Genomic DNA, 15,228 nt, shown 5'->3' with positions numbered 1-15,228 from the left:
AAGGAAATTTAAGGAAATGGAGTTTCCTATTTATCGTGCTGGCTTTAAAAGTATCCTAAGAAAAGTTCTAAATGTCACGAATGGATGTAAAATTCTATTTTCCTTATCTGTTGAGATGATATCACTTTTCCTTTTTAATCTATTAATTAATGTGGTGAATTCTGTTAACAAAATTCTAATATTAATCAATTGAATCCCTGGGGTGAAACCTAACTTGATCGTGATTTCTTTTTATTTATTGTTGAATTCTGGTTGGATATATGTTCAGAATTCTTATATCCATGTTCATGAGGAAGGTTGGCCTTAGTGTTTTCTTCTGGATGTTTTTGTCAATTTAGGTATCAAGGTTATTCTGCCCTCTTAAAATGAGCTGATTTCTTTCTTATTCTGTGTAGGAATGGAATGATTTGTTTCCTGAATGGTAGCATTCAGATAAAGCCATTTGAATTTGGTGTTTTCTTCATGGTAAAATTGCTTCCTATTGATTGCATTTTTTTTTTTACAGGTAAAACATTATTCTGACTTTATGTTTCTCCTTGGATCTGTTTTGTTAAATTCCATCTTTCTAGGTAGTCACCCATTATATCAAAGTTCTGAAGTATTGAGAGTTGTTCTTAATATCCTTTTACTGCTTTTCTCTGTAGTATCTGTGGTTTTGTTATTTTTTTTTCATTTCCATTCCATTTGTGCCTTTTTAAAAAATGAACCGTCTTTTCAAGCATAAAGATTTTGCTTTGTTGATCTGTTCTTTTGTATGTTTCTCTACTTTGTGAATTTCTGTTCTCTTAATTTCCTTCCTTCTACATCTGTGGGACTTTGATTTATATTAGATCTCAGCTCTATTTTCAGCCTTATTTTTTTTTGAAGGCATTTAATAGTTTCCTTCCAAGAACTGTATCCCATGAGTTTGATGTGAAAAGTTAAGAAAAGATGACATCATCTCATTTCAATTATATTTTCTCCTTTGACCCTTAAGTTGATTCAAGTGTTATTAAATTTCCAAGTGAATGGATTTTTCTAATTATCGTATTGGCTTTGTTTTCTAACTTAATTGCGTTGTGGTAAACAATTGGAAAAAAAACAAAACAAAACAAAACAACTATGGTCAGATCCTGATCCTTGGAACTATACTGAGGCCAGCTGTATGGTCCAGTGTGTCAACCCCAGCAAGTGTTCTATGTGTGTCTTTTCCAGACATCAGATGAAATCAAGTCCATTAGCTCAAGCTGGGTAGTTGTACTCTTCACACTTTCTATTTTCTTACTGACTTTTTTTTTTTTTTTTGGTCTGTTTGATCTACTGATTACTGCCAAATGTGTTAATGTGTACTATGATGATGGATTCAAAAGGGTTTTCCTTTAATTCTATCATTCTGGCTTCATAGGAGGCTATACACAAATTTGCATGGTATCCACACATTTCAATGCATCTTCCTAGTGAATGGAATCATTGCTCATTATGCAGCAAATTTCTTATTTCTAGTAGTGCTTTTTGCCTGAATTCTCCTTTGATATTAAGATAACTATATTTGCCTCCCTTTGGTTACTAACTGCCTGGTATATCTTTTCCATGGTTCAGCGCTTTTTTTGTGTGTGCTTTATGTGTGTCTTTTGTAAAGAATAAATAGCAGACATTTGTTTTGTTTTTAAAATATGGTGTGACTATTAAGGCCTTAACAGGAGAATGTAGTCCACATACTCTATTTTTAAGTTCATTCATTTATTCTGAGAGGGGGGAGGGGCAGAGTATGAGAGAGGCAGTGTGTGGGGGGGTGGTGCCAGAGAGAGAGAGAGAGAGTGAGAGAATCCCAAGCAGGCTCCAAGCTATCAGAGCAGAGCTCGCTGCAGGGCTCGATCCTACAGACTCTGAGATGATAACCTGAGCTGAGCTAAGAGTCAGACACTTAACCAACTGAATCACCCAGGTGCCCCTATTTCACTTACTCTTAATGTGATGAGCAATTTGGTTTTATTTCTAACATCACAGTTTGGACTTCTGACTCATTCCATTTCATCTGTTCCTGCATTCTTATTCCTCTTTTCTTGCCTTCCTTTGGACTGTTTTGTTTTCCTTGGTAGAGTCTTTTCCTTGTATTTCTTTTGAAGATATACACCAGCTCTATTCTGTTCGTGTTTGCTCTATTTAATGCATATTTGACAACACGACAGGCACTCGGTAGCCATATAGCCTTCTCCTGGACAATACAAGGAACTTGCAAAACCTTATTCTCCAATCTCCTCTCCCAACTTCTGAGCGGTTGTAACTTGGCATTTTAAATTTAGCCTTCTTTATTTTCCCCACGGATTATCTTTGTTTCATATGTAGTCATTAATTTGTTTAGACTGTCACATAGTTATCTTGGTTCATTATTTCTCCTTGCAACTCAGACCACGTACCTGAGGTCATTTTCCTTCGATTTGAATTAAATCTTTCAGGATCCATTTAGTGAGGGTCATTGGGTGGTAAACTCTCAAGTTTGGCATTTTCCCCTGTTTCACTTGGTACAGAATTTTTGGTTATTTAATTAGTACTTTGAGATGATTCTTACTGTCTTATGGTTTCTACTGTTGACGTTACAAATTTTGCTACTTACCTATCACTTCTCTCTGAGTGACACTGTCCCTCCAAGGGTCTTTTATAGCTTACTTGCCTGCTATCTCCCACAGCTAGGTCTATATATATTTACACTGCTTAGGGTGTGTTGGGCTTTTTAATCTGACCGTCAGCATCTTTAAACAAATATGGAAAATTCTCGCAATACTTCTTTGAATGTCACTTCTTCCCCATTCTATGATTTCTTCCCAAAACGTTACTCAAGTATATAAACTTCACTTACATTTTCCCTTTCTGTTTCAAATATGCTTAGTTATGTCTCTTGTTATCTGCTCAGATTTTCAAGTTTCTCTCTTATTTCCTTAAACGTATGAAACTTCTTTTTATATTGTTTTTTCTCTCTAGTATCTGAAGAAGCCTTTGTGGGTCTGTTACGACCCTGCCATCTATCCATTGTTTTTCACCCATAATGTCATCTCCTTGATTCCATGTAATGCCTAATTCCTGCTCATTTTATTTAGAGCTTTATTTGGTTGGGAAATATTTGATGCCTGATTTAAGCTGAATTCGTCCATGTGGCCCTTGCGTCTCCCTTTACGAGTGGCCTTGGGTGCAGAGGCAGGGACAGGTGGAGTCTTACCAAACAGGGACCACTGTAAATTAAATTCTCCACTTGTGGATTTATAGACCACATGGGGACACCTTGGGGTTAAGATTTGCATAGATGCTCTCTCCCAACCTACCCATCCACCCCTACCCAGCTCTCTGAAAGAAAGCATCTTCACTGCCCGCTTCAGTGTGATGGGTTTATTTGTTTATCCATCCAGGTGGATTCCTTACTCTTGTATCATTAGGAGATAACATCTAGAAAGATTGTTTTTTATTATGATATTTAGCACTTTATTTGCCCTTATCGGAGATATATTTAGGTTATCTAATCTGTCATACTACTAGAAACAGAACTCCTACTTGGTCATTCACTTCATTTATATACATATATTACTTTTTGAGTTTTTATTTATATTTGAGAAGGGGGGGCAGAGAGAGAGAGAGGGACAGAGGATCTGAAGCAGGCTTCACATTGACAGCAGAGAGCTGATGTGGGGCTCAAACTCACAAACAGTGAGATCATGACCTGAGCCAAAGGGGGACACTTAACTGACTGAGCCACCCAGGTGTCCCCTATTTGGTCATTTACCTCATATCAGACGTTCCTCACTTTTTTGTGTGTGTCTGGGAATCTCTGAAGCATAATGCTTTTAGTAAGTAAAATATATAGGATTAAAAATGAAACCAATTATATTAAAAAAGTTACCAACACTTAAAATACTTATTTTGGGGAGAAAGCACAGCAGGGGAGGGGGACAGAGGACCTGAAGTGGGCCGTACAATGACAGGCTGACAGTAGTGAGTGTGATGTGGGGCTCGAACTCACGAACCACGAGATCATGACCAGAGCTGAAGTCGGATGTTCAACCAACCAAGCCAGCCAGGTGCACCAAAATTTACCAACATTTTAAAAGACAAATTTGTGATATAGTAATAAGGGTGCTTCCTTGTGCTATGAGTAAGAAGATCTGGTGCCAGGTAGACAATCCAATTCCGAGTAGTGAAATTATTCTGAGATATTCATAACAAGTATAATGTGATGGCATATCTGATTTGTATGCACGACAAAGTCCCAGGTAAGAGCAAAGACTATTGCAGTTTGCTGCCTATACTTATAATTAAAGAAAAGTCTACATTTGAGTTGGGGAGAGTAAAAACAAAGAACGTAAGATCTTTCCCCATTCAAATTCATGAAACTGTTTATTAAAAGGTATTTCCAGGGGTGCCTGGGTTGCTCAGTTGGTTGGGCATCTGACTCTTGATTTCGGCTCAGGTCATGATCCTGGGGTCATGGCATCAAGCCCCACATTGGGGTCCACACTGAGCGTGGGGCTTGCTTAGGATTGTGTCTCTCACTCCCTCTGCCCCTCTCCCCTGCTGGCATGTGCTCTCTCTCTCTCTCAAAAAAAAAAAAAAAAAAAATTAAAAAAAGGGGGTTTCCAGTCCAATTCCTGTAGTATATCCAGAGTGAAAGTTCCCAATTGTTCTTAGGTTAAAGGTGAAAATACATGAGTCATCCTAGGAGGTCTGGTCCCCGCCTCTGCCTTTAGCCTCCTCCTGTCACTCCCTCTTGCTCTGATTCAGCCACTCCAGCCTTTCCATCCTTTGAGTGTGCCACCGACTCCCTCCTTCTGGAAGGTTCTCTCTCCCTCTTTTGCCTGGGTAACTCCCTGACTTCCTTCAGTGTTCACTGTTGTCCTCTCCCCTCCCCAGTTCTTCCGGGTCAGCTTCCTCTCACAGGCTCTGCTACAGTGCTGAGATATAGCACCTTTCTAGAGAATATTGTCCCATGGGCCATTATCTGATAAACCTCTTGGTCCCTGCTGGACTGGAAATGCCAGGACACACGGCATAACTATCTCTTGCTCACTCAAAGCCTAGCACAGAGCCCATCAGAGTAACTGTTCTTTAGTATGGGTTGGATTGAGCCTGACTGCATTTGGGAAGGGAAAAGTTGATCTAGTCTCATTTCTACAAATGGGGAAAATGGCCAGAAGGGCTGAAGGACAGACACCTCCTAAGATACAAAGTGAAACAGGAACAGAACAGGAATACAACTCAGATTTGGGGGTCCTTCCCATATCAGATGATCTCTCTCCTTCCTCCTCAGGACATGCACCACCCTACATTTGCTTATCCCCATGTCCCTACCCCCAATTTCCCCCATGGCAATGTCCACCTCCTTTCTCCAAGGTGTGCCCCATGGGCCTTTGGTTTTCTGAACCTGTTCTCAGACCGGAAATGGCGAACTAACTTTTTTCCCACTCGTCCAATGCCGGCTGCCTTCTGAGCAGAAGCTCACATGATCAAGGATGAGAACTTGAGGCCAGGCTGGGTGGGAAGCTTTTTCAAGCTTGGTCAGAGGCCCTTGGCCATCTGCTTTCCAAATCATACCACATAATTCTTTTCAAATCAAGAAATACGGTCTTCTTTTATGGATCAGAATTATTCTCCAGGATTTTATAAACCAATTATTTTCATATACAGCTTCAACAAAGGGGGATGGGGAATGCCGTTGTAAAAAGATACAAAGATTGGAAACGGAAGGATGACACGTGCACAGACATTGCTCTCCCCCTCTTCCTCTGCCCCATGTTTTTAAACATTGAGTAGATAGCATCTGGGGGAATATGACCAGATCATCCCAGGAATCTATGCTAGGGATAAAATGCCCGGAGTGACTGGACTGCTCATGTTCAAACATCTGAAGAGCTGTCAAAAGAAACAAGTCTTTGTCTCGTTCTTGGAGAGCCCAAAGGGCACAACCAGAACCCAATTTCAGCTCAAAATTCCAAACGTAGAATGGGATGCTTCACGAGGTTAAGTGCTTCCAGCAGGGTGAGTGAACATTTTGACAAGATTGTTTACTGCAAATTCTGCGTTCGAAGATTAAAGTTCCTTCAAGTCTGGGATCCTGAAATACTCAGTGGTGATTCTCATACAACGGCAACTCACTTCTCCATCCCTGTTGAGCCTCTGTGAAGAGATCTAGCACCTGATTCCTCTGAAACCCTGACTAAGCCTTTTTCTCTGATAAAACTAATAGTACATACACCTAAGGCGCATAGGCAAGACTAGATAATGGCAGACATGTTACAGCTCAAAGATTCACTCCATTCAGGCTACAGGCCACTCAATAAAGGCTCTAGTAGTCTGTGATCTATCCTGCCTCTACATCACAGTGTAGCAATGAGGGAAAAACAGGAAGATACCTCCAGGGAATCGGGATTTACAAAGAGCTGCATCTTTCCCTTGAAAGTTCATTTCTTTTCTTGTAAATAAATACCTAGCTTCGCTAATGTAAGATGGCCTGGGGAGAGGGCAGACGAAAACAACAAGCGGCGCCACTGCTGTGACCACCAGCATTATGAAAAAGCCGAGAAGCAGCCCAAGAGGCAGATGTAGTTGCTCCGGGGGAAAAAAACCATGTAGAGTGGACTCTGTTATAAAGGATGTGTGGTGGGCGCTGCCTGTAATTCATGGCTAGTTTTTTGTTGCTTTTAATTGAGCTCTTTCTCATCCTATTCCTTTCTGATTTCCAGTTTCTTTTCTCTTTTTGCTGAGAAACAAATCTTGTGAAAACAGACCAGCAAATGTGAAATAGAACATGGTAAGCATCTAACATTAAAGAAGCCCAAATGCTGATAAGAACGCTGATGAGTGGGTCTTTATTGCACTGACGACAGATGAATTTTACCTCCTGCCATTTGACCTGTGGAGCTAGGAATGATGATTTTGACTAATTGTCCATCTATGATCTTTCCAGCTGGCCGCTGACTCAGACACGGTTCTGTTGTGGGAAGTATAAACACAATCATCATCATTTCCTCCTCCCATCTGTATATTACATCACTGCAACCTCACTATCACCTTTAAAGTAGGAAAATCGGGTGTTATCACCTTCACTTATTTTTTTTTAGTATCTTCAACGAGTTTTATTTCATTAATACTTGATTACTGAAATTCCCTTTTTAGCTACTGATTCCTATTTAATCCTTTTCAATGCCTATCACATTTTCCTCCCTTTATTTAAAAGTAATCTTTCAGGGTGCCTGGGTGGCTCAGTCGGTTAAGTGTCCGACTTCAGCTCAGGTCATGATCTCGCGGTTTGAGCCTCGCGTCGGACTCTGGGCTGAGAGCTCGGAGTCTGGAGCCTGCTTTGGATTCTGACTGTCTGTCACTCTCTCTCTGCCCCTCGCCTGCTCACACTCTCTCTCTCTCAAAAATTGGGGCACCTGGGTGGCTCAGTCAGTTGGGCGTCCGACTTCAGCTCAGGTCACGATCTCACGGTACGTGAGTTCAAGCCCCGTGTCGGGCTCTGGGCTGATGGCTCAGAGCCTGGAGCCTGCTTCCGATTCTGTGTCTCCCTCTCTCTCTGCCCCTCCCCTGTTCATGCTCTGTCTCTCTCTGTCTCAAAAATAAATAAACGTTAAAAAAAAAATTAAAAAAAAAAACAACACTGACTTCATAAAACAAATTGGGAAGTGTTCCTTCCTCTTCTAGTTACTGAAAAAGGTTGTGTAGAATCGATGTGACTTAAGTATTTGGTAGAATTCTCCAGTGAATCCTTCTGGGCCTGGAGATTTTTCAGGAGGCTAATTATGAATTCTATCTTATACGACTATTCAAGTAACAGATTCCATACTGGGTAAGTTGTGTTAGTTTGTGCTTTTCCAGGAATTGGTCTATTTCATCTAAGTTGTCAAATTTACATACTGAGTTGTACCTAGTATTCCCTTATATTCTCTTGTCTCCTAATTGGTGTGATTGGCCATTTTCGTTTAATGTAATTATCATATTAAGGCTTAAATCTGCCTTTTGTTTTGTTTTGTTTTGTTTTCTACTTGTTTGTTTCCTTTTTCCCATCTTCCTGTGGGTCATTCTTTTTTTTTTTTTTACAACTCTATTTTTTCATTTGAGTATATCTCTTTCAGGAGTTGCTCTAGACATTACATTGTATGTACACACGACTTCTCAAAATCTACTGGCATCAACTTTCACCAGTTTGAGTAAAATATGGAAGCTTTTTACCTTCCAGCATTTATACACAATTGCCTTATTTCCTTTAAATTAATTAAAACCACAAGAGTGTTATAATTTTTCCTTCAACCATCAAACATAATTTAGAAAACGTTAAGAGAAGGAAAACCTATTACATTTTCTCTTATTTTTGCTCTTTTCATGTTCTTCCCTCCTGCCTGATATCCCAAGTTTCCATCTTTTGTCATTTCCTTTTTGTTTAAAGAATTCTACTTTAGTCATGCTTTTAGGGTGGGTCTGCTGTGAAAACGTCTCATAGTTTTCCTTCAGAGGAGAATGTCTTACTTTCCCCTCCATTTCTGGAGGGCATTTTCACTGGATTGACAGTTCTTTTCTTCCAACACTTAGAAAATGTGCCACTTATTCATGGGCTCGTGGTTTCTGATGAGAAATTCCCCGGTCATTCTGTTTTGCCCCCAGAGGCAATGTGTCTTGTCCCTTTGGCTGCCTTTGAGATTGTTTTACTTTGGCTTTAGGTTTTCAGTTTGACTATTACGTGTCTTGGCATGGACTTCTTTGGGTTTTCTTATTTGGGGTTCGCTTAGCATTTTGAATCTGTTGGCTTATGTTGCTTTGCCAACTTTAGGAAATTGTCAGTTCTTTTTCTTGGAGTATTTTTTTCAGTTCCATCTCCCTCTCCTCTCCTGGGACTCCAATGACATGACCGATTTTTTGTGATACTTCCATACATCTTTTTTTTTTTTTTTTTTTTTGGTCTATTCTCTTTTTCAGACTGGGTAATTTCTACCGTTTCATCTTCAAGTTCATGGCGTCTTCCCTTTGTCCTCTCCACTCTGCTCTTGAATCCATCCACAGAGCTTTTTATTTTCATTATTTTATTTTTCAGTTCTACAAGTTCCATTTCATTCTTCATATCTCCTCTTTGCTGAGATTTTCCATTTTTCATGTTCCAAGCATGTTTGTAATTGCTTGCTGAAGTATTTTCTTGATGCCTGCTTTAAAATATTTATCAGATGGGGATGAGAGAGGTACAGCATCAGTAATATAGTCAATGGCATTGAAGTAGTGTCCGTTGTACGGTGGCAGATGGTAGCTACACTTGTGACCATAGTGCGACATACAGAATTGCCAAATCACTATTTTGTACACTTCAAACTATGTAGCATTGTGTCAACTACAATTCAAAATAATTCACAGTAAACAAAAACTAAAGATACATAGAAGTTAAATATTTGCCAGATAACGCTAACATCTGTTGTCTTCTCTTATTCAGTTTGATCTTGGTTCTTGGGGTGACATGATTTTCCATGGACACCTGGTCAATATTCTAAGACAAAATTCTGGGCCTTGACAGGTTTCCTCTGATACTGCTCCTGTGAGTAAGAGGGAGCACTGCTCTTTACTACCTGGTGGGGGTGGAGGTCCAGGCTCCTCACTGGGTCTCCACGGATGACATTCAGGCCAGAAGGGGAAGGGGCACTTCATTACTGCTGCCCAAGTGGTCCCCACTGGGGTTGCTTTGTAACTACTGATCAAAGAGCTCAAAGTCCTAACTCGCCACAAGGCCTCTGACACCACCCCAGTGGCAAATGAAAGGGACACATCAATGCTGCTGGGTGGAGGTGGAAGTCCATGACCCCCACGTGGTCTTACATCATACAGATGGGGTCATTACCAGCCATCAGAGATGCGAGTCCCATATCAGGCTGTCTAGTCCCTAGCTCCCACGAGGCCTTCCGGGATACCACCAGGGAGAGGTGTGGGGGTGGGGGGCTGGCTGAGGCATCTTGTCACAGCCAGGCAAGGGAAACTCCAGGCCCAACTTGGCCTTTAATGGCAGAAACAGGATTGAGCTACAATTTTCTCACGTGGTATTTGGCTGGAGTAGACCCATTATTGTTTGAAAGTTTTCTGCCTTACTAGGCTGCCCCTTTCCTGGTACATTTGTTACAGCGAACAGGTTTGAGGGGCTTTGACTGTGTCCACTGGCATTTCTGGCTTGTGGCTTCTCCATTCGGGGATGTATGAGGCAAGAAGAAAATCCAGGGAACTCCCTACTTGTGTTAGTTTCCTAGGGTCTCCATAACAAACACTGGACACTGGGGGCTTAAACAGCAAACACTTATTTTCTCACAGTTCTGGAGGCTGCAAGCCCAAGGCTAAGGTGTCAGTAGATTTGGTTTCTCATGAGGCCTCTCTCCTTAGCTTGCAGATGACTGCCTTCTGGCTGTGTCCTCATACGGTCTTTCCTGTGCACATGCACACAGATGTCTAAATTTCCTCCTCACAAGGTCATCAATCAGGCTGGATTAGGGTCCATCCTAGAGATCTCCTTTTTAACATAATAATCTCTTTAAAGACTTTATCTCCTGCATTCTGAGGTCCAGGGGATTAGGGATTCAACATGTAAATTTTTGAAGGCACACAAGTCCACGCATAACACCACTGTGACCTTCCTCAGGTCCTGAGGTATGCAGTTGTCTGCTTTCTTCTATCCATTTCCTAAGCCTTCCTATGTTTGATTTATATATAATGTCCAGAATTTTAAATTGTGCTTCCTGGGAAGAAAAGGGAAAGTCTTATCTACTCCATTCTTGGAAACAGAAGTCTCTTCCTTGCATTTTTCTTTATCTTCTTTTCTTTAAAAACTCACCTTCTGTGGCTGGTAAATGGTAAAGCCAGTGAATCTTCCGCCTCCTGCATCCCGGGTCTTTAGATCACATCACATTAGTTTCATTCCAAACGAAATATATCTTAACAAACACAGAAACACAAAATTCAAAGTGTACCCAGATAGCAAGACTTTCAAACACCGTTAAAAGTTCTTGCACGCGCCCGCCGTGGAAGGAGCTTGCAAGTCACTCCTCCGTCCCAACCGCTAAGAAGCAAAACTGGAACCACTGCCAATTCTTCTCACATTCAACAGAGTAGTGAGGTCACAGGGCAAAGTGCTTTCCCCCAAACTGGAGACTGGAGAATATACAGAATCACAACTTTGCAGGATAGCAAGCTCTGAGCGAACAAGGACCATGGGAGTGAAGTCTGAACTGTGACGCACAAACTACTGGAGGCTCAGTGTGGACAAGGCTTGGTTAAGAAGTCCAGGGGGAGCCAGTCAGTGGTTTTGTGTTTTTTCTCTAGCTCCACCTGGTTCTCTCGGCGAAGAGCGGAGAAACACTTCATGCTCCTGGTGTGCTCAGGAGAGAGGAAGGAACTGTTTGTGAAGTACACCAGAGTACCCAGTTGTCCCTAACAAGACCTGCCCTCGAGAGACACTAGTCAACCAGGGTAACCTGCTGGGGTTATCTCAGAGCCTAACTGACCTGGAGAACGGGAAATCATGCCGGCCCCCACTAGACACCTTCCCACCTAAAAGGAGAAAAAAAAAAATAAGATTTTTGATAGTAAAACCTTTTTTCCTTCCCTCAGCACAGCTGTAGATAAAAAAATGACCCTGATTCCTAATGTGCCTAAGGTACAAATAGGACACAGTCAAGAATTTTTAAAACAGAGGAAACAGGTGGGTCAATCTTGGTAATTAGAACAAAGCCCTACTAGTCTTTGAAGCAGTGTGCGTCCCTTCCTCCATATAGTATAATAAACAGTTCTCAGGGCAATGCACTTTTTCAACTCCCTATCAGATGTAACGATCAACCACAGAAAGTCTAGGTAATACACAGAAATCCCCTGTATATGCAAATTGGAACTCACAGCTCCTCCTTCAGTGATTTCAGGAAATCACTGAAAAGCTCCCAGATCTCCCCATCTCCCTTATGAGGCTAAATGGTAAGTCACTCCATGGCCAGACCAGCATTTCACTCAATACAACTTTGGAATTGAGGATGAAGTCAAGCTCACAGTCCAGCCCAGAACCCTGAGAGGCAGCCCATGCAGCACCAATGTCGTGACTGAAGATGCTATCAGGGCTCACGGAGTGGTAACCAGGCTGCTGCGAGAGTCTAACTGGGGACAGTGGGCCAGGATCAGTATCTAAGAGTGTGTAGCTGAAAACCAGTAAGTTTTGATTCTGTGATGTGCACCTTGCTTGAGCCCATTGTCACGGAAGGAAGAGGAGTTGTGCCCCAGCACTGATGCCCAGGTCAGGAGCTGATCCTGACACATAGGGGCATCATCACTACCCACCCCCCCGTCCCTCTCCAGGCTCCCTCAATACTGCTTTCTTCTCTCTCTGGGACCTTCATATGCTCAATCCAAAGCTTACATTATTTCCCTGGATGCATGACCCTTTTCCTTAGGGAGAATCAGACATGATCCTTCATCCCCTTCTTTCTCGTTTCCTGAAAATTTTTATGAAAATCATGGGGACAGAAGTCAAAAGAATTCCAGAATTCTACACACAAGCAAATAACAAGTTAAGAGAATTGTGCACCCAAGGCTTTTGGGTACCCCCAAACTGTACTGCCCAGCTTAGGTCTACAGAAGTTCACTCCAGGTCTCTGTTTGCTCTTCATGTCTGGGATCACCGTTAGCAGCTCTCAAACCTCTCAGCTGTTCACCTCTGCCCAGGAAAAGGTGTATCGCACACTTCAGGCCAAAATAATGACAACTGAAATAAGAAACCTTCCCTGAATCCTCTCCTTGACACACGGTCCATTCTAGCAATGATCCTCAGCTCCAGGAGTCTTCTGGGGATTAGCATGACAAATGAAACAGAACCACAGCTTCCTTAGCCTGGCCTCCAAGATTCAGTGGGAAAAACATGTCCAATTAAGAAAAAAAAAATCCCTAAGTGCTTTTGAAGGGCAGGAGAGTCTGGCTTTCCAGGGTTAGCTGTGGAAACAAGCATTCTGCCTGCTCATGTAGAGCCACCTGGCTTGGAAAGTGCAGTCGCTCTAACTTCCTGCATTGTTCTTCCATTTGTTTTAAAAGGAATAACAACAAAAAATCCTAATGCTAAACCTTGAAAGAATTCTTTAAAAAAAAAATTTTTTTTATGTTTATTTTTGATAGAGCACAAGTGGGGGAGGGGCGGAGAGAGAAGGAGACATAGAATCCAAAGCAGGCTCCAGGCTCTGAGCTGTCAGCACAGAGCCCGACGCGGGGCTTGAACCCACAAACCGCAAGATCATGACCTGAGCAGAAGCCAGATGCCCAAGCGACTGAGCCACTCAGGCACCCCCCCCCCCCAAATTTTTTTTAATGTTTATTTTTTGAGAGAGTGAGACAGAGTGTGAGCAGGGGAGGGGCAGAGAGAGACGGAGACACAGAATCCGAAGCAGGCTCGAGGCTCTGAGCTGTCAGCACAGAGCCTGACGTGGGGATTGAACTCATGAACCGTGAGATCATGACCTGAGCCAAAGTCGGTTGCTTAACCGACTGAGCCACCCAGGTGCCCCAAAGCTTGAAAGAATTCTTAACAAAAGCAAAAGCTCTCAAAGTTTTCACTCAATGAGCCTCGCTTGCAGATTGTACAACAAAGAGCACTGCTTTTTCTCCATCTGGTCTGTGCTGCCCAGAGAGGGACACGCGCAGACAGACCCGGGTGAACGCTGAGATCTCTCCACGCTGCAGTTAGCATGCTACCCACATTCAGCCCTGCTAGCTTAGCAGTTCCTAACGTCCACTCATCAAATTACATGTACCAACCTGGTGGTTTTCAGATTTTTCCTCTGAATTCTGCAGTATTTTTCTTCTTCTTTTACTTTGAGAGAGAGAGAGAGAGAGACAGAGAGAGGAAGGCCGAGTCGGGGAGGGGCATAGAGGGAGAGAGAGAATCCTGAGCAGACTCCTTGCTGTCCGCACCGATCCCACCTTGGGGCTTGAACCCATGAACTGTGAGACCATGACCTGAGCTGAAATCAAGAATCGGATGCTTAACCGACTGAGCCACCCAGGTGCCCCCCTACAGTATTTTTCTTAGCAATTCAATAATACACATGCAAAGCAGAAAGCCAATCTTTAGAACTACAAGTGGGTTTCAATATTTTATTAAAATAGCATATATTTAACCACCGTTAACCAAGAATACGTTAACTTTGTCCCCCCACCCCCACCCCAAATACGCAGCACAACACAGTAGTGATTTCGAATATCCTTGATCGTGATAACCAACAGAAGTATTTCAAAGTCCAGTTTGCAACTAAAAACGAGACCTTGGAAAAATTCTGAATTAAAAGAAACATAAAGCCCTCAAACAGAATTCTTTTATCCGCCTGAGGAATAAATGCCGGTGTGCCACCCAACTGACAACACTGCTTAAGTTTGCGGTTTTTTTTTCTTTATGCATAGTACAACGTCTCATTTATAAGTACCCACTTTTATAAATAAAATTGGCATTTTCACCCCATTTAATGTTCCTTTTCAGCTTCACAAAGAAACCAGTAAATAAAACTGTCAACGACAGTCACAACATATGCTCTCGTAGCAAGATAAAAAACGTGAAAATACGCAAAGATGCATCTACGCTATTTTACATAAAAAGACAGATTTTAAAAAGTGCAAGGCAAAATTTGCAGTTTTTGGAGGGGAGTTTTTAGGCACATCCATTTCTTTAAAGCAAGCTTCAGAATGAAATTCCAGTTTGTTCTTCATGACACCTGTTTTAAGTCTTTCCTTTAAAAAAAAAAAAAAGAAGAAGAAGAAGAAGAAGAAAAGAAAAAAAATACATCCCATCAAGTGTGAAACAGGGAGTCTCCCGTCCCGAGAAGTGAGGTTTTCAGTTATGGCGTGTCCGTCCTTTTTTTATCCTTGCGGGCTTTGGTTTGGGGATGTATTGATTATTTGCCTGGTACTCAAGTTCTTTGCGGAAGTAGTGGATAGCTTTGTTTAAACCTTCCTCCAGCGGGACCTGTTTAAAGAGAAAGAGAACAGGAGACAAGGTCACTGTCAAGAAACAGCCTACCTTCCTGGGGAAGCAGGAAGGAAGTGCTGACATGGGGTCTGCCCTCTGGAGGCACACTCACAGCACCGTGCCACCACCCTGGATGCTGCTTTCACGGATTCAGCCATGTGCGTGTGCAAGTTTACAAGAGCAGGCTGCATCGTGGGCTCCCATTTCCCCCCGTAACAGAAGACAACACATGAAAGGAGAAGCCATGTAACAGC

At 42.1% G+C, this 15,228-nt stretch overlaps 1 protein-coding gene across 2 annotated transcripts in view; it reads right to left on the bottom strand.

The window, feature by feature from the left end:
• Window positions 1-14,095: 14,095 nt before the first annotated feature.
• UXS1 (UDP-glucuronate decarboxylase 1) overlaps window positions 14,096-15,228 on the bottom strand; it is a 95,973-nt gene continuing 94,840 nt past the window's right edge. For both annotated transcript variants that reach the window (XM_030310296.1, XM_030310297.1), the window contains exon 15: window positions 14,096-14,971. In XM_030310296.1, coding sequence (XP_030166156.1) covers window positions 14,840-14,971 — 132 coding nt within the window. In that variant the 3' untranslated portion in view covers window positions 14,096-14,839. The remainder of the gene's footprint in view (window positions 14,972-15,228) is intronic.

Source organism: Lynx canadensis, chromosome A3 (genome assembly GCF_007474595.2).
Source record: "Lynx canadensis isolate LIC74 chromosome A3, mLynCan4.pri.v2, whole genome shotgun sequence".
Classification (NCBI taxonomy): domain Eukaryota; kingdom Metazoa; phylum Chordata; class Mammalia; order Carnivora; family Felidae; genus Lynx; species Lynx canadensis.
The sequence above is the reverse complement of the archived record's forward strand: the minus strand, read 5'-3'. Positions and strand labels throughout refer to the sequence as shown.